This window comes from Nannospalax galili, unplaced genomic scaffold (assembly GCF_000622305.1).
Source record: "Nannospalax galili isolate Female #2095 unplaced genomic scaffold, S.galili_v1.0 scaffold741, whole genome shotgun sequence".
Taxonomy (NCBI): Eukaryota; Metazoa; Chordata; class Mammalia; order Rodentia; family Spalacidae; genus Nannospalax; species Nannospalax galili.
This window is the reverse complement of record NW_008346093.1, coordinates 1,153,711-1,175,474: the sequence shown is the minus strand read 5'-3', so window position 1 is coordinate 1,175,474 and position 21,764 is coordinate 1,153,711. Positions and strand designations below refer to the sequence as shown.

The 21,764-nt window shown below is 45.2% G+C and overlaps 2 protein-coding genes across 4 annotated transcripts in view; one reads left to right on the top strand and one right to left on the bottom strand.

Annotated features, from left to right (window-relative positions):
• Hdac6 (histone deacetylase 6) overlaps positions 1-11,218 on the bottom strand; it is a 38,456-nt gene extending 27,238 nt beyond the window's left edge. Inside the window, exons 1-10 of one of the 3 annotated variants that reach the window (XM_008842552.2) lie at positions 10,988-11,218; positions 10,496-10,615; positions 10,282-10,410; positions 10,073-10,161; positions 6,860-6,944; positions 6,734-6,774; positions 5,871-5,967; positions 5,622-5,719; positions 3,614-3,718; positions 2,367-2,435 (exon numbers count right to left, since the gene is read on the bottom strand). In XM_008842552.2, the coding sequence (XP_008840774.1) occupies positions 2,367-2,435; positions 3,614-3,718; positions 5,622-5,719; positions 5,871-5,967; positions 6,734-6,774; positions 6,860-6,944; positions 10,073-10,161; positions 10,282-10,410; positions 10,496-10,585 (803 nt within the window). In that variant the 5' untranslated portion in view covers positions 10,586-10,615; positions 10,988-11,218. Of the gene's footprint in view, positions 1-2,366; positions 2,436-3,613; positions 3,719-5,621; positions 5,720-5,870; positions 5,968-6,733; positions 6,775-6,859; positions 6,945-10,072; positions 10,162-10,281; positions 10,411-10,495; positions 10,646-10,987 lie in introns of all 3 variants that reach the window. The other 2 variants (XM_008842553.3, XM_029568034.1) reach the window with 2 other exon arrangements.
• A 7,485-nt stretch (positions 11,219-18,703) lies between these two features.
• On the top strand, positions 18,704-19,404 carry LOC103741692 (60S ribosomal protein L37a-like). The gene is made up of 2 exons (XM_008842612.2): positions 18,704-18,903; positions 19,025-19,404. Exons 1-2 carry the CDS (start codon positions 18,849-18,851, stop codon positions 19,402-19,404), a joined length of 435 nt encoding a protein of 144 aa, XP_008840834.1. The 5' UTR covers positions 18,704-18,848.
• Positions 19,405-21,764: the final 2,360 nt, after the last annotated feature.

Genomic DNA, 21,764 nt, shown 5'->3' with positions numbered 1-21,764 from the left:
AGAAAAAAAAATTCTGAGCCAGCCCTGGCTTCTTTCTGCCTCCTCTTCCATAATGGTCCCTGAGTCATGGGTGGGTGAGGTTCCATATAGGAGTCCCATCCTACACTCTACAGTCTCTTATTCTCCAAAACTTGGCCAGTTGAGGCCTTCTGTGTGTATCACACGCTGATGTACATGGAAGCCTCACTGGTGATAGTTAAGGGGTGCATTAGCCCTCTCTCTGCCCCTTATTCAGTTATGTTCCATGAAATTTTAAAAGCTCAATAAAAATAAAAATAAAACAACCCAACCAGAAATGGGAAAAAAATTCTGGTTTTTTTTTTTTTAGTAGGTCATCCTGCAGAGAATAAGAGTCTGCAGAGTTCAGGTCCTTGGACAGGACTATATTAAAATCCACTCACCCAGGGCTCAGGGATCATTGCAGAAGAGGATAATGAAGGATTGTAAGAGCCAGGGAGAAGGTGCATGATTACACGGAAATAGTCCTTACAGGTCCCTGGGACTCTTATACAAACCTACAGCAATGGTGTGAGCATGCACAAGACCCATGCAAACTTAAGCAGACAAAAACCCAGCACAGAACTGAGGAAATGAATAGCAGGCCCCAATCTTAGTCAAAGAATTATTGGTAGCTGATTATTGCTGGGTGAGGAAGAGCTGATCTTCTTAAAGGGAGGGACTCTAGATAGACTGACTAGATCCCAGTGGATGAACTTGCACTGAGGGACACGTGGGGACACTAACTTGATACGATAGGCCTTAACACGAATGACAGAATGTATGAACTCCAGTGGGGGAAGACTATGGGAGGGTGCCAAAGAGGAAGAGGGTATAAAGATGATTTTCTGTATGAAATACACAACAATTCAATAAAAAAATTAAAAAAAATAGGTCATCCTCAGCTAGAGGTTAGTCTGGGCTAGAGACCCTGTTTCAAAATGCAAAACCAGCTGGGTATGGACATTTAATTTCAGTACTCAGTAGGGAGAGGGTGGTGGAGCTTTGTGAGTTTGAGGCCAGTCTGGTCTACACAGTGAATTCCAGGCTAGCCAAGGCTACATAGTGAGACCCTGTCTCAAAAATAACCACCCCCAGGCACTGGAGAGATGGCTCAGCGGTTAAGAACATTGGTTGTTCTTGCAGAAGACCTGGGTTTGAATCCCAGCACCCACATGGCTGCTAACAACTGTCCATAACTCTAGTCCCAGGGGATCCGACAGCCTCTTCTGACCTCCGCAGGCATTGCACGACACAGGTACACTTACATACATGCAGGCAATACACTCATACACATAAAATAAAAACAATAACTAAAATATTAAAAAAAAATAATAACCACCCCCTCAGTTGGGCGTGGTAGTGCACACCTTTAGTCCCAGCACTTGGGAGGTAGAGGGAGGCAGATCTCTGTTGAGTTTAAGGTCAGCCTGGTCTACAGAGTTCTAGACTAGCTGGGGCTACAGGGAGACCCTGTCTCAAAGAGATAAAAAAAAAAAAAAAAACGAAAAAAACCCCTGTAAGGCCTCATAGCAAAATATTACTGAGAAAGAAATGAAAAGACAACTGTCATCAACATTGAGTACTGGAAAATAATAAAGTAATGTTTAGAGAGCAAACCATTTAGATAGGACCAAAGGCCACAAGAGCTCAAGATCTACACATGGGGAAAAGATTCTATGCAGCTAATTGGACAGAAGGATAGATAACACAACTACTACTCACTAAGTAAAGCCCCTATTGACAAGGGCTTCATCATTTTCTGCAGGAAGGGTAAACTGATACCCTTCTAGGGTAACATTTGGCAGTATATACCAGACCTTAAAGCATGCTGATCTGTCTAACTCAGCAATCCATTCTTAGAAAATCATTCTACAGATATACTCAGAGATATGTTATATATTTACAATACTAGAACTGCCTATAATAGCAAAAACTGGGTAAGTCGCTTAATGTTCCAGGATTAAATGAACAGAGGTACAGTCATGCAATGGAATACTCTACAAGAAGCTTTTATAACACTAACATGTAGATGTGTCTCCCATATGCTGTTAGATGAAATAAATTTGTCAATGAACATGTGTAGGATTATCTTATTGGTACTTGTGAGTCAAATCCTATCCCTTCCACTTCTGTGTGACATTTTAACCTGTAAGGTTCAGTTTCACCCATCTGTAAATGGGAACTCCATAATCCTCCCTTCAGAGTGATGTTAGGAGACAGCAGACAAACAGGGAGCCGTACATTTCTTCGTCCTAGGCAGACTCAATGAATCTGAATGCCTTCCCCTCCCTCCAAGCCCGTATGGCTTGGTCTGACAGTTGGGGGTAGTTGGAAATCCAGTACTTAGGGTAGGCCTTGGGGTATACCTGGGGTCCTGGTCGAAGATAAACTGTGTTCCTTGACCATGGTGTACATCCCAGTCCACGATAAGAACCCTGTAAGTGGGCAGAGAGAATATTAATGTATCTCTCAACTCTCACCAATGAAGCTTCATCATATAACAGATGGTGAATAACAAAGAAAGCCACAATTGGCCAAAATGTAGAGAATAAGGAGACTGGAGAGTACATGTCCTTGGACAGGACTCCTATATTAAACCTCCACCACACAGCGCTCAGGGTTCATTGTAGAAGAGGGGGCAGAGAGACTGTAAGAGCCCAGGGGTGGTGGATGACCACAAGGAAATAGTTTTCTAAGTGGCCGTGAATGTGCTCATATGAACTTATAGCAATGGTGACAACATGCACCAGACCCATGCAAACTCAAATCGTACAAAAACCCAGCATAGAGGGGGCTGGAGAGATGGCACACTGGCGGCTCTTGCAGAGGACCTGGGTTTGGTTCCCAGCACCCATATGGTAGCTAACAATAATCTGTAACTCCAGTTCCAGGAGATCTAATACCCTCTTCTGACCTCCACGGGCATGGCATGACATGTGTGGGTGCACTTACATACATGTAGGCAATACACTCATACACATAAATTTTTTTTTGCCTTTTTGAGACAGGGTCTCCTTGTAGCCCCAGCTGTCCTGGAACTCACTATGTAGACCAGGCTGGCCTTGAACTCACAAAGATCCACCTGTCTCTGCCTCCCAAGTGCTGGGATTAAAGGCATGCACCACCACGGCCGGCCATCATACACATAAAATAAAAATATAAAATATTTTTAAAAAAATCAGCATGGAAGTAGGGAAATGGTAAGAAACCTCAACCTTAGCTGAGGAACTATTGGCAACTGATCACTGCTGGGTGAGGGAGAGCTGGTCTTCTTTAAGAGTGATGTTGGATAAGTTGACCAGGCTCCAGTGGATGGAATTACACCGATGGACATTTGGAGACACAAACTTGACAAGGTAGGCCTTAACATATATGACAGAATGCATGAAACCTGGCAGGGGGGGCTATAGGGGGTACAGATAGAGGTGTCTAAATATGATTAAGATATATTATATGAAATACACAAAATTCAGTAAAAACATTTAAAAAGAACCTTGTGAGCAGGGAGAGAGGGACTCTGTGTAAGGGGAGTATGTGGAAAATGGAGGAATAGTTCAGACAAGGGTACCCCCATGCCATGCCACCCCTATCACATCTGCCATTTGCTGCTGACCTCTGAATGTGGTGCTTCTTTTGAGCATAGCGGGCAGCCACAGCCACGTGGTTGAACATGCAATACCCATCCATTAGACTGTGCTGGGCATGGTGTCCAGGAGGCCTGAGCAGAGCAGGGAAGATTACAGATTTCAGAGTCTATCTCTACAGAGAAGGAGACTCTTTTCAATTCTTCCATTGTAGATGCTGCAACTCTGCCAGGAACTGAGTATCTGTGGCTGTTGAAACTTCACCACCCTCAATCTATACTCTCTCATTAAAGGAGATTTGAATATGATCATTAAAGGTACCCATGCACCCATTTGGCATAGTAACCCATGCCTATAATCTCAGCACTCAAGATGAAGCAGAAGTATGTCCTAGTTCAAGTGATACTGTCTCAAAAAAATAGAAAATGGGGCTGGGGAGATGACTCAGCAGTTAAGACCACTTGCTGCTCTTGCAGAGGATCCAGGTTTGGTTCCCAGCACCCACAACTGTCTGTAACTCCAGTTTCAGGGGATCTGTCGCCATCTTCTGGCTTCCAAAGGCATTTCACACATGTGGTACATGTATATTCATGCAGGCAAAACACTCATTACACATAAAATAAAATCTTAAAATAAAATGAGCCAGGCATGGTAGGGCATGCCTTTAATGCTAGCACTCACTAGGGAGACGGGCAGGTGGATCTCTGTGAGTTCAGGGCCAGCCTGGTTTACATAGTGAGTTCCAGGTCAGCTGGGGCTACAGGGAGACCCTGTCTCAAAAAAGATACCCGCCCTCAAAAAAGAAAGGAAAACAAAAGAGAAAATGAAGTCAGGTATGGAGGCACATCACTTTAGTCCCAGCACTTGGGAGGTAGAGGCAGACAGGTCTCTGTGAGATTGAGGCTGGTCTGGTTTCCATAGTAAGTTCTAGGCCAGCTGGGGACTACAGAGAGACCTGCCTCAAAAAAAAAACAAAACAAAACAACAACAACAAAAAGAAAATGAAATTATCCACATATATCTTCTCATTATGCTGCATGGGCTTAGCCTAAACTTATGTTACAAAAAGGTGACATGTTTAAAAATGTACCACAGTTAACTTGCTAGTGTTTGTTTGAAGCAACAAATGATTAAGGAGAACAAAAATGCCCTCAAGTGATTAACTTAAAAGTATATTTGTACAGTGGCATCTCATTCAGCTCTAACCTTCTAACCTGTATACTGTTAACAAAAGCTTTCCAAGACATCCAAGGAAAAAAAAAGTATGGTGTGGAAGAGAGTACTTCTTGTGCTTACTACCATTAGTGGTTAAAAAGGGAGTGAGGAGGACAAAAGCTATCTTCCACATTTTATCAATTCTTGGAAGTCAGACAAGATGTTCTATGACTTTATATGGTAACAACAAAACAGAAAATGCTACTGACTAAATTCTAAATTCTGAGATATCATAGTTTGTTAGCTGCATCTGGATTTCAAGATGTTCCAGATAGGAAAAAATATATACCTGTGAACTAATGGGCTGTCATAATTCCTTGAATAAGATTATTTTTTGAGAGGACACGGGTGCCACTGGTTAAAATGACTACCTCCCAAGAGATAGACAAGGGTGGGAGAGAAGAGAGAGACTTTCTTTTGAGTCAGAGTCTCTATGTGTAGCCCTGGCTGGCCTGGAACTGGCTATGTAGACCAGGATGGTCTTGAACTCACAGACATTTACCTGTCTCTGCCAGGATTAAAGGCAAAGTGTGTCTAAGAGAGAGCCTTTTTATTATATCCCCCATTGTGCCTTTTGACTCAACTATATGAAGATAGTACCTAGGTTAACACATTTGTAGGAAAGACTTTTCTCTTTTGAGAAAGGGTCTCAGTAGTCCAGGATAGTCTCAACTCTACTATATAGCCAAGGTTAGCCTTGAACTCTTCTTGATCCTTTTGCCTCCATATTCCAAGTGCTGAGATTACAGACATATACTGTCCACACACCATTAAGGGGAAAGACTTTTTAAAAATATAAGAAGCCAAATGCTAGAGTCCTACCTGACAACAGCCATGCCATTCCGAATCTCAGCCCCTAGGACTGCATCTACCAGCCTGAGGACAGAGCCTGTGGCCAGGCAGGCGCAGGAATATGAGTTCTGGAGACAGTGGAAATCCAGAGACAAAGAATGAGAGAGAGAGAAAGTACTGTTCTATCTGCTCAGCTTCTTCCTCCCAGGGTGAGTTGGGCATGAATATGGGAGACCCCAGGATGGCTGCCACTCCCGACCTCACAGTTCTCATCCATACCGGATGCAGATAAACTGAATCATAGGTGTCTGCTAGTATACGAAGTTCTCCTTCATTCATGTACTGGGTTGTCTGCATCAGATCAATGTATTCCAGGCTGGGGACAGAGACAGGGAATGGGATTTAGAGACTTGTTCCCTTCCCAGCTACACCTTCCACATACCAGACCTCTGTTCAAATCATGCCTTCCTCACTGCCAACCTAGGGAAACAGGTAGGATATAGGCCGCCTTCCCTATTTCTTCTCTAGCCATCCTACTTCCTGGCTCTAGATATCCTACTTCCAGGCCTTTAGCTACAGTGTTAGAACTGTCAGTTCCTCCCTTCCCCCAGCCCTTTTTTTTGTCGGATTCATCCCTTTTTGCTTCTCAGAGCTTAGCTCAGATAATCTCCATCTGTCAAACCAGCTTTCTGTGCGCCACACTGTGCTGCCTCTTATGCTGGGTTCTTATAGTCCTTAGGACCCTCCTGATCACTCTGGCCAGACATTCATCATCAGTTAACAAACCAGATTATAATAAAAATAGCCCATCACAGGGTCATGTTGCTCTGCCAAACACTTGACACACACATTAGCCCTCCTGAGGAACTTATGTTTCTTTCTTTTCTTTGGGGGAGGGGCTTTGTGAGACAGAGTCTCATGAAGCCCAGGTTGGCCTTGAACTCCTGATTTTCTTGCTTCCACCTCCCAACTGCTGAGATTATAGGAATGTGCCACCACACCTGGCTGGAATTTAGATTTTTAAACAATGATACAAATTCAGAGAGGCTTAGGGACCTGCCCAAGGCTGGTCAGAGAGTCTATGGGATTCTTTCCCAAAGCATTCAATCTGTCCTGGTTAGTCCAAGCTCCCAAGCCTTCACCTGTGAACCAACATCAGCTCTTCCTTCTCAGCAAACCGGGCCTGAAGAGACATGAGAAATAAAGGGCTAAAGCATAGGCCACTGTCAGCTACCTACACACCAACCAGTGTAGGCTTGGGGACTCACCTGAAAGGACACACAACGTTCCAGGAGGCCTTCCAGAATCAGTTGTTCCTTGATGGCAAGGAGCCGCTCAGGGCCTTCAGGGAAGCTACGGAGATAAGAGATACAGTCACATATATGTGCACACACACAGATAAGACATTAAGGATCATGTCTGCTTTTGCCACATCTCCCTATTCACCTTTCCATAGCTGCTTACCCCTTACATGTCACATCAGCCTTGCCTCTTGTCACCTCTGGAGTGTTATCCTTTCTACTACCATTTCTGCCACTAGAACCTCTGGCCTGGGCTACCATATAACGCTCTTTCCAGGCTCCCTATTTAGACCCTCACTCCCCCAAATAAGTCTTCTCTGCACATTAGCAGCCAGATAGTAGTTGATACTCTACTGTTCAAAACCCTCTTGTGGCTCCTACTCCATTCAGAGCAAAAGTTAGTTTCAGAGCTGGAGAGACAGCTCAGCAGTTAAGAGCACTGGCTGCTCTTGCAGAGGACCTGGGTTTGATTCCCAGCATCCAAATGGTGGCTAACAGCTGTCTGTAACTCTAGTTCCAGGAGAATCCAATGCATTCTTCTGACCTTAGAGGTACTGCACTAATACACATGCAGGCAATACACTCATACACATAAAAATAATAATTTTTTTTGTCTTTTTGATACAGGGTCTCCCTGTAGCCCCAGCTGTCCTGGAACTCACTATGTAGACCAGGCTGGCCTTGAACTCACAGAGATCCACCTGCCTCTGCCTCCCAAGTGCTGGGATTAAAGGCATGCGCCACCACACCTGCATATAAATTATTTTTTAAAAAGTTAAGTCTCGGGGGCAGGAGAGATGACTCAGTGGTTAAGAACATTGGCTGGCTAGGCATGGTGGTGCACACCTTTAATCCAAGCACTCAAAATGCAGAGGCAGGTGGCAAGGCCAGCCTGGTCTACATTGTGAGTTACGGGCCAGCTAGGGCTATAGGGAGACCCTGTGTCAAAAAAAAGACAAAGAAAAAGAAAAAAAAAAGAAAAAGAGCACTGGCTGGTCTTGTAGAAGACCTGGGTTTGAATCCGAGCACCCACATGGCAGCTAACAACTGTCCATAACTCCAGTTCCAGGGGATCCGACACCCTCTTCTGTCCTCTGTGGGCATTGCATGACATGGGTGCACTTATATACATGCAGGCAATACACATGGAGTTAGCTACCATGTGGGTGCTGGGATTCAAACCCAGGTCTTCTACAAGAACAACCAGTGTTCTTAACCGCTAAGCAATCTCTCCAGCCCCCCGTTTCTTTTTATTTATTATTTTTATGTGTATGAATGTATTGCCTGCATGTGTGCTATTACACCCATGTCGTGCAATGCCTACAGAGGTCAGGAGAGGGCGTCGGATCCCCTGGAACTGGAGTTATGAACAGTTAGCCACCATGTGGGTGCTGGGAACTGAACCTAGATCCTCTAACAAGAGCAGTGAGTGTTCTCAACTTCTGAGCCATTTCTCCAGTCCATAGAACATTCTTTTCCCAGATAATTCCATGGCTTACTCCCTTACCCACCTTTTCTTTGGTGTTTTTGAGACAGGGTCTCCCTGTAGCCCCAGCTGGCCTAGAACTTGCTATGTAGACCAGGCTGGCCTGGAACTCTGAGATCCGCCTGCCTCTGCCTCCCAAGTGTTGGGACTAAAGGCGTGCGCCACCACACCCCTCCTCCCTTACCCCCTTTATATCTTTGCTCAAGTGTCATAAATGCCTTCCCTTGATGTTTTAACAAAAATAGAAACACTCCTTCCATTGTCCCTCCCGCCTCTGTTCTTCTGGATAGTACCATTCAGACACACTGAATCAACTACTTTTTCTTTATTTCTTTCTCCTCCCTTAAAGGCAGTTGTTTATTATGTTTATTGCTGTAGCCCCAGCTTCTCAACAAATGGTAAATATGACTCCATAAATGAGATCCTTTGACATCATGAGTTAGTTTTAGGTCAGGATAGGGGAGATAGCTTCTCTATTGGTAAACATCAGTGTAATGATTAATAATTTCCTAGCAGGGGCTAGGAAAATATCTAAGCTTGGATGTGAGAAAGGTAGTAACCAGTCAAAGGCCTCTGTGAGTCTCATTGAGTTGTGAAAGTTGGCAGGGGAATCAGCCAAGGGTAAAGACTGGAGGTGATAGGGTGTCTGGCATGCTGGAAGAACAGTAAGGTGACCAATGTGGGCAAAGTGAACTGAAGCAAATGAGGCTCATAGGTCACAGAAGGTGGTGTGGAGCCAAATCACATGGCACCTTAAAAGCCAGGATAAAAAATTCAGACTTTACCTTGAGAGCAATGGTTTGCCCTTGAAGTATTTTAAGAAAGGGGGTGTTAGCCAGGCTTGGAGGTACACACCTTTGGTCCCATCACTAGGGAGGCAGAGGCAGGCAGATCTCTGAGAGTTCAAGGCCGGCCTGGTCTACACAGTGAGCTCCAGACCAGGCTACAGGGAGACCCTGTCTCAAAAAAAGGGAATGTCATCTCATACCTATTTTTTAGGCTTCAATGTAAAGGCTGGAAGCAGAGGACCAGTGAGGTCAGATACTGAATATATTTTGAACAGAGAGTCAAAAGAATTAGCAGATTCCTTTGAAAAGTAGAGCAGATAGGAGGTGGTGGAATCCCATTTGAGAATAAATGTCTCTTCCACAATGAAGGTTCTGGGACCCCTGCATGCTATCTAGTCCAGGGCCCTCTAATAAATACTTTTAGCCAGACATGGTAGCTTATGCTTGTAATCTCAGCACTCTGGAGGCTAAGACAAGAAGATCAAGGAGGGTTTGAGGCCAGTCTAGGGTACATAGTTCCAGCACAGCCTGGGCTAGAGAGTCAGGTCCTGTCTCAAAGACAAAAAACAAAACAAAAAAAGACTCATGAATTCTAGTCATTTGATCTTCATTAAACATCTTATACTTCGGTTTAATGATCTCCCCTCCTACTCACCAATCAGCTCCCTGATAAAGGATTTTTCTGTTTTGCTGACCTTTGTATCACCAATCTTGGCACACAGTAGACCAGCAGACATTCAATAAATGTTTGCTGGCTAAAATAATCCTTTCAAGAATAACCTTCATCTCCCTAAATCATCTGCTTCCAGTCTCCAGGCTGGTATAACAAAAGATTCACTCTTGCTTGCTTGGGAGGAGGGGGGGTGTGAAAATAGTTTAGGGACAATTTCACAGTCCCATCCTCACCTGTCATCCCAGAGGCAGTGGAATTCATTTAGCTGTTCATCAAACACCAATCCAGTGCCAACCAGTACCCTTGACTCGGGGTTCAGATCCTGCGGGGGTGGGGAAGACACAGATGTATTCAAGGCCCCAATCAGAGGGGACACCTCACATTGTTCAGAGTGGGGTTTTGATTGGTAAAGAAGGTCAAACTGCAGTCAGGCTTCTCTCACCAGTCCTTGAAGCCCTTCGATTAGGTCTTCTTCCACTGCTTGGCTGAGCTTCTTCATTTTGCCTTTCTTCTTTACCTCTGCTAGACTGGGGCTAGAGCGGGGTACTGCACCCTTCTTAACACTTCGCTTCTGCCAATCAGAGAGGAGGATCAGAGTCCTACACAAGGCTGGCTGGCTTTCCCTCCCCTCTATCCGAGCCAGTTTGGGGCCTCACCGAGGTGGTGCTGGAGTCCTGAGGAGGCGATTGGGGATTGTGCCTACTCCTTCGCTGCCTGGTGGAGGAATCCTGGCCGGTGGAGGTCATGGCTGAAGAGCTTTCACTCCTGGAGCGGCTCTGGCAAAGGTGGAGTTGGCTACAAGGGGGCTGGAGCGTCCAGAGGGCTCCCACATCCCTTCCTTTCCAGACCCCGCCCCGTATGCTAGACTTCATCCTTTCGCTCTATTCCCCAGTGCCTTCCAAACCCCGCCCCTCAAGGACTCCGTTCCTTTAACAGGATTCTCTCCTCCCCCCGCCCCCGTCTAGCCTTTCCAATAAGCAATGTAACCCCAGGCTGAATTCGGCTCTTTCAAGGCCTGCCCTTTTTCAATCTCGGCAGCATCACTCTACTTCCCACACCACACCCTTTCATATCTCTCAAGATCAACCAGACCGCTTCCCTGCGCCAAGCCAGCCTCTCGGGCCTAACTCCCAGGATAGGATACTCACCCACCCTTTCTGGCCGCGGCCTCGATACCTCCTCAAGGATTCTCTGAACTCCTATCAGGCCGAACGGGTACCTACCCCTCCTTCAGATCCCGCCCCTAGCCCATCTCCTTGGGGGCTGCCTCTGTCAGACCCCACCCCCTTCCCAGAGCCGATCCCTAACGTTTCATCAAGCTTCCCCAGCGAGTTCCAAGCCACCTCCCGCCAGCCTCCACCCTCTTCCCACTGACCAATCCTTCTGGCCCTACTTACTGGGCGCTGCCCCCTTCTCAAACCCCGCCCTTGGCTCGCGCCGCCAAATTCCCAGCGACCTCTGTGGCCGCGGCCGCATGATCCCTTCTTTTCCATTGGGCTAAGCCTCCCAATTTGCCCGCCCACTTCCAGCCCACAGCCTGGATCCTGTCAGGCCGCCGCGCCTCTGGCGCACGCCACGCCACACCTCTCGCGAATGCCACATCTCTCGCGAGCCTAGGAAACCGACCTCACGTGTTAGGTTACGGCATAGTATCATACTGCGTCTGCGCGAAACGCGTCTCCTACTTCGAGATCCGGATCTGGGTTGATTGCTCCCCTCCCCCAACTCCGGCGGCCGTCGTCATGGTTGCCATTTTCGCCATTCTCTGTTCCTGTCCAGTCAGCTTAGAAATTCTGCGGACCCGCGCCAGTTGCACTGCGCAGTGATTCTAATCAAAGCAAAGAAGCTAAGGCATTAAGAAAGGGGCTTCCCGCGCGGCGCTTGGAGATGACCTCGCGCGGGCGGGCAGGTGTCTGGACTGAGCGAATGGTTGATTCTATGTATCGCTGGTGGCGGCCAAAATGTTTGTGATGATGATAACTGTTGAGAATTTTCTGAGTTGATATTCATTACGATGGTTCACAAGAAGCGTTCGCCAAATGTTGGCTATTGACATTCTGCGGCAAAAATTGGTGAGGGTGTGGAAGGAGGGGGCAGGCAGGTAATGATAATGTTAGCAAATTTTAAGTGACAGATATCGCTTCTGAAGCCACACTTATGTGAAATATTATTATGAAGGCTTCTTCGCAGATGACGAAACGGAGAGACTTAGCCATATGCTCTTAGGCAAATCACAGCTCTCTTCAGTTTCTTCATCCGGAATATTGCGATGCTAGTACCAGGGCCAAAATGGACTGGGGGACTGGGGGGTGGTGGGGTGCGTGGAGTTACTCCTGGATGGTAGCTCCATGCCTGCCCTCCCCTCCACTAAATAACCGGATTTACGGCTGCAGTAGAAAACATACCGCGCCATTGGCTGGGTTGGGGAGGGAAAAGAGTTGTCCCTGTGCCTCCCTGCCCAACTACCAGCCCATATCGAAGTATCAGTCCAACAGAAGGCCAGTCCGTCCTACTAATTGACCCCTCTTACCGTTTCCTGTGCTCCTGTAGGCTGAAGCTGGAGCTATAAGCCGAATGGCGCATTGTGCATCAGCGACTAGCAAATTGACAGCCCTACCATCCAGTAGCCAGGCCCTCTGACCCTCTTGAAAATGCCAGTTGTGGCTTCCTTTTCCATTCTTCCTACCTGAGCATGAGTTGCTTTAACCAAAGGCCTTAAAATCTACACCAAAGAAAGCACACAATGATACACAATAAAGAATATTCTGGGGTTGTGATATCTGCAAAGTAATAGATTAAGGATCCTTTTAAAAGTGAAATCTCCCTTATTTTCCTGTTCAATCAGAAGAAATTCGGATACAACAGGGTCAGCAAATTTTATAAAGAGCCAGATAGTAAATAGGCTGTATTTAGTCTCTATGGCATAGTCTTTTTATTTTTCTTGGGAGAGGGTCTTGCTTTGTTCCCAAGCTGTCCTTGAATTCCTGGACTGACAGGATCTTCATGTTTTAGTCTACTGAGTAGCTGGGAGTACAGGTACCATTGTGCCCGGTTAATCTTTCATTTTTTTGTCTTTTTTTTTTTTTTGTCTTTTTTGAGACAGGGTCTCCTTGTAGCCCCAGCTGTCCTGGAATTCACTATGTAGACCAGGCTGGCCTGGAACTCACAAAGATTCGCCTTCCTCTACCTCCCAAGTGCTGGGATTAAAGGCGTGCACTACCACGCCCGGCCCTATCTTTCATTTTTTGAAATACAACCATTTAAAAATGTGAAAACAGCTCACAGTCCAGCTTTTGCTGATATCTGTCAGTCCTTGGTTTCCTTCATCTGGCTGATTTCTTTTTCTTAATATTTATTTATTATTTATTTATTTATATTTTATGTGTATGAGTGTTTTGCCTGCATGTATGTAAGTACACCCGTGTCACATAATGTCCACAGAGGCCAGAAGAGGGCATTGGAACCCCTGGAACTGGAGTTACAGACTGTTGTTACTGTCATATGGGTGCCAGGAATGAACCTGGGTCCTCTACAAGAGCAGCCAGTGTTTTTAACCACTGAGCCATCTCTCCAGTCCCTCCCATGACTGATTTCTTTTACAGAATGAAAGCAAGGGTTTCATTTCTCCTTGAGAGGAATTCCTTTTGTGGAGGTGTGAAGACAGGGATTCATGGACAGGGTCAGGTCACTTCTGCTATTCCTTTATTGATTCAAATAAATGTTACTAGACAGAAAAAGTACAGGCAATCTTATAGTATTGTTATTTTACTAAATCTAATGGGCTTCTATTCAGGAAGCCAAGACCATGGTTTCTAGAGTTCTAGACTATGGGTTCCTATAGAAGTCCAAGATGATGTTTCTCTTTTGTGTGTGTGTGTGGGCGTGCGCCTGTGGAGGCCAGAGGTCAACAGGTCAACATTGGGTATCTTCCTTAATTGCTCTTCACTTTATTTTTTTTAAGTATTTTATTTATTTTTAGGGGCTGGAGAGATGGTTCAGCGGTTAAGAGCACTGACTGCTCTTGTAGAAGACCCAGGTTCGATTCCCAGCACCCATATGGTGGCTACAAACCATCCTTAACTCCAGTTCCAAGGAAATCTGAAGCCCTCTTCTGACCTCCACGACATTGCACGACACGGGTGCACTCACATACATGCAGGCAATACACTCATACACACAAAATAAAAATAAATTATTAAAAAATTTTTTTATCTTATGTGTATGAATGTCTTCCCCGCATGTATTTATGTGTACCACATACGTGCCTGGTGTGCGTGGAAGACAGAAGAGGGTATTCCATTTCCTGGATCTGGAGTTAAGGATGGTGTTAGCTGCCATGTGGGTGCTGGGAACTGAGCCCAGGTCCTCTGGAAGAGCATCAAGTGTTTTTAACCACTGAGCCATCTCTTCAGCCCTTCTACCTTATTTTTTAATTGCTTTCCTAGTTTGTGTGTGTGTGTGTGTGTGTGTGTGTGTGTGTGTGTGTGTATGAGTATGGTATATGTGTATGTGGTTTATGCATACATGTGTGCAGGTGCATGCATCTGTGCACATACTTGAATGCCAGAGGAAGATGCTAGGTGTCCTCTTGTATTATTCTCTGCCTTATTTCTTTGAGGCAGGGTTTCCTCCCTAAACCTGGAGCTCATGTCTTTCAGCTAGGCTAGCAGCCAGCAAAGCCCAGTGATCATTCTGTGCCTGTCTCCCCTCCTATCTCCCCATCCCTTCTCCACAACAGTGCTCCTTTCAGGCACTCACGAGACCAGACCAGGCTTGCTTGTGTGAGTGCTGGGATCTGAACTCAGGTCCTCATGGTTTTGTAGCAAGCACTCTTAACCACTGAGCTGTCTCTCCAGCTCCCACCACCTTAGTTCTTGAGACAGGATCTCAACCTGGAGCTCACTGATTGACTGGCCAATAAACCCCAGGAATCATCCTGTCTCTCTCTTCCCAGTGCTGAAATTATAAGTACACACTGCCTAGCTTTTTTAAAAAATTACATCTTTTTTGCTGGGGTGGCACACGCCTTTAATCCCAGCACTCGGGCAGAGGCAGACAGATCTCCAGTTCAAGGCCAGCCTGGTCTACATAGTGAGTTCCAGGCCAGCTGGGACTACAGGGAGACCCTGTCTCAAAAAAAAAAAGACCAAAAAAATTACATCTTTTATTTTGTGTATGCTTGTGTATTTATGTATTGCACATGCAAGAGTGTGCCATATATGGCACACTTGTGGAGGTCAGAGGACAACTTTCGGAAGTTGGTTCTCTCTTACCATGTGGGTCTTGGGGATTGAAATCATATCATCAGCCTTGGTGGCAGGCACCTTTATATCCACTGAGCCATCTTGACTACTCCCTGGATTTAAAAAAATCATGGGTTTTGGGGCTCCAATGAGTTTTCATATTTTTACTGCAAGTATTTTACTGACTGAGCCATCTCCCCAACTCCAGGATGAGGTTTCTTAAGCATTATGACAGGTTCCTCTGCTGTTGAACTACATTCCTAGAAAGAGCTCAAGTGGTCAATTACCCTGTTAACCTAAGTGTTTCTGTATAGGCTCAGTGCTCTTGTTCACAAAGTCGCTAAGATTGCTGTTCATAAGCCAGGTGGCGCATGCCTTTAATCCCAGCACTTGGGAGGCAGAGGCAAGCAGATCTCTGTGAGTTCAAGGCTAGCCTGGTCTACGTAGCCAGTTCCAGGCCAGCTGTGGCTACAGGAAGACCCTGTCTCAAAAAGACGCCCCCCCATGGAAAAGAAAAGACTGCTGTTCATTTAGGAGTGTAGCTCAGTTGGTAGAGTGCTTGCATGTAGCCCTAGGTTTATATACCCATAGTCCCAGCAATTGAGAGATGGAAGCAGAAAGTTCAGAAGTTCAAGGGTTCAAGGTCATCTCAGCTCCATAGTAAGTTGAAGGCCAGTTTGAGCTTATAAAGGAAAGAGTAGTGTTCATACCCAGATTCAGATCAAAGGACTGTTATTAATTATGCTAAATATTGTTATTCTAGCTTCTGTAACAAAACCATGGTCTTAACAAATCATGTTTTTAAAATTTTGTTTTTTATTTATTTTTACTTTTTGTCTCTTTTTTTGAGACGGGGTCTCCCTGTAGCCCTAGCTGTTCTGGAACTCACTATGTAGACCAGGCTGGCTTTGAACTCACAGAGATCTGCATGCTTCTGCCTCCCAAGTGCTGGGATTAAAGGTGTGAGCCATCATGTCTGGCTTATTTATTTATTATTTTATTTATTTATTTATTGTCTTTTTGAGACAGGGTCTCCCTGTAGTCCCAGCTGACTTGAACTCACTATGTAGACCAGGCTAGCCTTGAACTCACAATGATCCTCCTGCCTCTGCCTCTGCTGGGATTAAAGGCATGCACCACCACCACCGGCTTTAATTTATTTATTTATTTTTATGTGTATGAGTGTTTTTTTTCCTGCATGTAAGTATACCACATGCATGCAATGCCCACAGAGATCAGAAGAGGGCATTGGATCCTCTAGAACTGCTGCTGTGTGGGTGCTGGGAACCAAACTTGGGTTCTCTGGAAGAGCAGCAAGTGCTCTTAAAGGTTGAGGCGTCTTCAGCCCCTCCCCCACTTCTTGAGACAAGGTCTCACTATGTAGCTCTGGCTGGGTTAGAACTCTTAAATAGACTAGACTGGCCTCAAACTTGCAGAGATCCACTTACCTTTGCCTTTAGAGTGCTGGGATTAAAGGTGTGTTTGTCATCATATCCAGCCAAATGCTTTTTTTGTGTGTATGTTGAGTCTTTTTGCCTGTATGTATATATGTGAATGTAACCAGGTGTGTACAATAGTTGTGGAGGGTGTCTGATCCCCTGGAACTGGAATGGTGGTGTTGGGAACTGAACTAGCTCTTACAGCCACTGTTCTTAAATCCTGAACCATCTCTCCAGCCCCTAACTTTTTATTTCTCGCTCATACAAAATCCAATTGGAATATTTACTACTAGTTATTCATGGACCCAGATAATTTACCTTTTTGACCTATTCTCTATACTGTGGGAGTTCTTACTATTCAGTTGGTAGATGGGGAGAAAGTGGAAGATTGCATAAGAATTTTTTGTGGACCAGACCTAAAAGTGGCATATGACATTTCTGACCACATGGCACTGGTAAAAATTTTCACATTCGCCTGGCGTGGTGGCGCACGCCTTTAATCCCAGCACTCAGGAGGCAGAGGCAGGTGGATCGCTGTGAGTTTGAGGCCAGCCTGGTCTACATAGTGAGTTCCAAGCCAGCTGGGGCTACAGGGAGACCCTCTCTCAAAAAGACAAAATTTTTTTTTCACATTCATATCTAATGCAAGGAAGAAACTAGAGATGTAGCTCAACAGCAGGGCACTTACCTAGCATGCATGAGGCCCTGGGCGTCATTTGCTGCTTCAAAAATTTGTAAACAACTCACTAATTTTTATATTAATGATATATAGAGGTATGATGTTTAGAGATACTGGGTAAAGTGAATTATAAAAATTCATTTTAGGGACTGGAGATGTAGCAAAGTTGGTAGAGTGCTTGCCTTTCATTCTGGAAGCCCTGAGTTTGATCCCCAGCTCTGCATAAACCAGGTGTGGTGGCAAACACCTATAATTCCAGCACTCCAGATAGGGAGGCAGGAGGACCAAAAGTTCCAGGTCATTCTCACCTGAATAGCTTAAGGCCAGCCTGGGCTACATGAGATCCTGTCTAATAAAATCATTTTTAGATGGCTCAGTGGTTAAGAGCAGGTACTGCTCTTGCAGATGACCTGAGTTTGGTTCCCAGCACCCACATTGGGTGACTCACAAATGCCTGAAACTCCAGCTTCAGACCTTTGTCTAGCCTCTATGGGTACCTATACTCACATACACAGACACATACAGATACAAATAATTTGAAATAATGAAATTAGGCTGGGCGTGGTGGTGTATGTTTTTAGTCCCAGCACTTAGGAGGTCTCTTTAAGATCCCAGCACTTAGGAGATCTCTTTAAGATCAATGAAGGAGAGTGCCCCTCAGACCCCCTCCTGGTCCTCTGAGAAAAAAGCTGCCCTCCGCCTGACTCTGGAAACCCCCTCCGTTGTTCAAACCCTTTCCTGGTACATCTGTTTATAGTTTCTATGGGAATGGTCTGGGGCAGAAGAGGAAGAATGTTCTGTCCCAGGTAAGCTAGCCAATGGCTGTATAGGTTAAATCTCTGGAAATCAGCTCTATATTGTTCAAATCCTTTCCTGGTTATTCTGTGTATGGTTTCTATTGAAATCCCCTGCTTTGTGGTTTTTGTGTTTTTTGTGCTTAAAAGCCCTGTGCTTTCACTGCTAGGGTTCACAGTATAGCTCCCGAGACTGTCTGTGTCCCCAGCCGGTTGGCCTCAATGAAGCACTTCTTTTACTGAGACTCAGTGTCCGAGTGGTCAATTCAGAGAATTCTTCGGCCCCTGAACAATCAAGGCCAGCCTGGTCTATATAGTAAGTTCCAGGCTAACTGGAGCTACAGGGAGACCCTATCTCAAAACAAAACAAACCCTAAATAAATAAATAAATAAATAAATACATTAATTAATTAATTAATTAATTAATTAATTATAAGTAGATACTTAAAAATCATGTTATTGGTTTAAAATTTCCCAAGTCACTCATTTTTTTTTTTACTTTTATGCAGTTCTCAGGATGAGACCTAGGGACTCATACATACTGAGCAAGCACTTTGCTACTGAGCTACACCCTCAGCTCTGTGACAGGAGTTCTTTTATTGCAAAGGTAGGAGTTTCTCTATAGGTTCGAGTTAGTGTTTACTCTTTGGAGTCAGAATGACTGTATTACATGGTAAGGCAGACTTGTAGGAAACTAAGAGTTAGAGACATTGTAAAGTAAGAGAGAAGGATGTGAAGATACTTTTTTTTTCCTGTATAGATTAACGTTAGGGATTCCTTTCAAAGCTAGAAGAGTGGTTTTCTGTAGTTGGTCAGGGCAGAGGATTACAACATAATAGGCCAGGTGTTTCTGTATGGGATTGAAGCTAAGTTCCTGGAGGCAGATGGATCATGAAATCCTATTACGAGGTAAGCCAGGGGTTCTCACACAGGTTCCCTGTATAGATGTATGGCAATTCAGATTGTGAGCTACTGTTTTGGTTTTAGGTTTTTAAAAAAGTTTTATATGACTGTGCTTCTTCTGCTCCAGGCTCAAGCCCAGGTCATGAAGACATGGCTAAATGTACCAAGAAGGTTGGGATCATGGGTAAATATGGGACCCACTATGGAGCCTCCCTCTGGAAAATGGTGAAGAAAATTGAAATCAGCCAGCATGCCAAGTATACTTGCTCCTTCTGTGGCAAGACCAAGATGAAGAGATGGGCTGTTGGCATCTGGCACTGTGGTTTCTGCATGAAAACAGTGGCTGGTAGAGCCTGGACCTACAGCACCACCTCCGCTGTCATGGTCAAGTCTGCCATCAGAAGACTGAAGGAACTGAAAGACCAACAGAAGCACTGCCATTTGGGACATCCCCAGCCTGCAATAAATGGGTTAATTTATGTGACAAAAATAATCTTATGTATGTGAGTGTATGTATGTAAGTGCACCACATGCATGCAGTGTCCACAGAGGCCAGAAGAGGGTGTCTGGGTATGGGGGGGTCTTCCGCAAGAACAGCCAGGGCTCTTAACCACTGAGCCATGAGCTATCCCTTCAGGACCCTGGTTTGGGTTTTTTATTATTATTATTATTTGTCTTCTTTTTATGTCTTTTTGAGACAGGGCCTCCCTGTAGCCCTAGCTGGCCTGGAACTCACTATGTAGACCAGACTGGCCTCGAACTCACAGAGATCCGCCTGCCTCTGCCTCCCAAGTGCTGGGACTAAAGGTCTGCGCCACCACACCCAGCCCTTGGGTTTTTTTAAAAAAATGTTTTATTATTTTTGTTTTATGTGTATGAGTATTTTACCTGCATGTGTGTAAGTGCATCTGTGTCATGCAGTGTCCGTGGAGGTGAGAAGAACCTATTGGATTCCCTGAAACTAGAGTTACAGAAGGTTATTAGCTATCACGTTGTAGGACCCCCAGGCTGGGGTAGCCAATGTCCACAGGAGGCCGCACCCCAATAACTCAGTCCTCAGACCAGGAGATGCAACAAGCAAGAGGATTTAATCGTTTGCGCAGACGGGCCCCTGCCTCACTCAGAGAGAGAGAGAGAGCAGCAGCCCCGAGCTCAGCTTACAGGTGACTTTTAAAGGCAAAAACCACAAACTACAACCGGCAGCAGTGGAGCAGTGGGAGGGGGCCGGCAGCAGTAGGAGAGGGGAAGTTTTGGGTGATGTCCGGCTTGTGTACGGAGCATGAAAAGGTCAGCTCTTTCTCAGCAGTTAGAATTATTTTACTTCTTACTTCCTTGTTCTGAATATTCTTCTTTGGTCTGGGGGACTTGGTTTGAATCCACTTTAACCTGGGGGGCTTTAGTTTGATTCCATCAATGTGAATACTGGGAATTGAATCTGAGTCTTCTGCAAGAGCGGTCAGTGTGCTTAACTACTGAGCCATCTCTCCAGCCCTGGGTTTTTATTTTTTTGGTGTGTATGTATATGTATACATATGTGTGTGTGTGTGTGTGTGTGTGTGTGTGTGTGTGTGTATTTCTGTGGTTGGGGGTATGTTAATGTACAGCAGTGTGTAAAGTTCAGAGCACAACTTCAGGTGTCATTCCTCAGGCGCTATCAGATTTTATCTTTTATTTATTTACTTATTTATTCATTTATTTATTTATTTGTCTTTTTGAGACAGGGTCTCCCTGTAGCCCCAGCTGGCCTAGAACTCACTATGTAGACCAGGCTGGCCTTGAACTCACAGAGCTCTACCTGCCTCTGCCTCCCGAGTGCTGGGATTAAAAGCATGTGCTACCACACCCGGCTATTTTATTATTATTATTTTTTATTTATTTATTTTTTGTCTTTTTGAGACAGGGTTTCCTTGTAGCTCCAGCTGTCCCAGAACTCACTATGTAGACCAGGCTGGCCTCGAATTCACAAAGATCTGCCTGCCTCTGCCTCCTAAATGCTGGGATTAAAGGCGTGCACCACCCAGCCCTATTTTATTATTTTTTAATATTTTATTTATTATTTTCAAATTATATGTATGAGTGTAGTGCCTGCATGTAGGTAAGTGCATCTGTGTTGTGCAATGCCCTGGGAGGACAGAAGAGACTGTCGGATCCCCTGGAACTGGAGTTATGGACAGTTCTTAGCTGCCATGTGGGTGCTGGGATTCGAACCCGTGTCTTCTGCAAGAACAGTCAGTGTTCTTAACCACTGAGCATCTCTCCAGCCCCAAATTTTATTTTTTTGAGAATCTTTGCCCTAGAATTCTCCTAGTAGGTTAAGCTGGCTTGCCAGCAAGCCCCAGGGATTTGTCTGTCTCCATCTCTCCAGGACTGGATTTACAAGTGTGTAGTCTCACAATGGCTTGTTTTACATGGGTTCTGAGTAACAAACTGAGGTCCTGGTGTTTGTAAGGTAAGCACTTTACTGCCTGAGCTATTTCAGCTCCTCCCTCCATTCCTCCCCCTCCTCTCTCTTTCAATTTTCCTTTCTTTCCTCACCAAGTTGCCCAGGCTAGTTTTAAACTCCTGGCCTCAAGGGATCCTTCTTCCTCAGCCCCCTGAATAGCTAGGACATGGGCTAGGGATATAGCTTAGTATACAATTTACCTAGCAAACAAAGGAAGGGAGGGAGGGAGGGAAGGAGGGAGGGAGGAAGGAAAGGAGGAGGGAAGGCCATTCTATGGCTGGTTGGGAATGTAGTACAACAGTAGAGTGTTTTGCCTAGTACATTTGAGATCCTGAGTTGAATCCCTGGTGCTGTAAACAATAATAACAAAAAACAGTAGTCAGATAGTGTGGACTACAAGTGTGTACCATATGCCCAGAAGGGA

Coding starts and splice junctions, on each gene's coding strand:
- LOC103741692 (XM_008842612.2), top strand. CDS start 18,849: ATGGGATTGAAGCTAAGTTCCTGGAGGCAGATGGATCATGAAATCCTA. Junction 18,904..19,024: donor TCATGAAATCCTATTACGAG/GTAAGCCAGGGG, acceptor CTTCTGCTCCAG/GCTCAAGCCCAGGTCATGAA.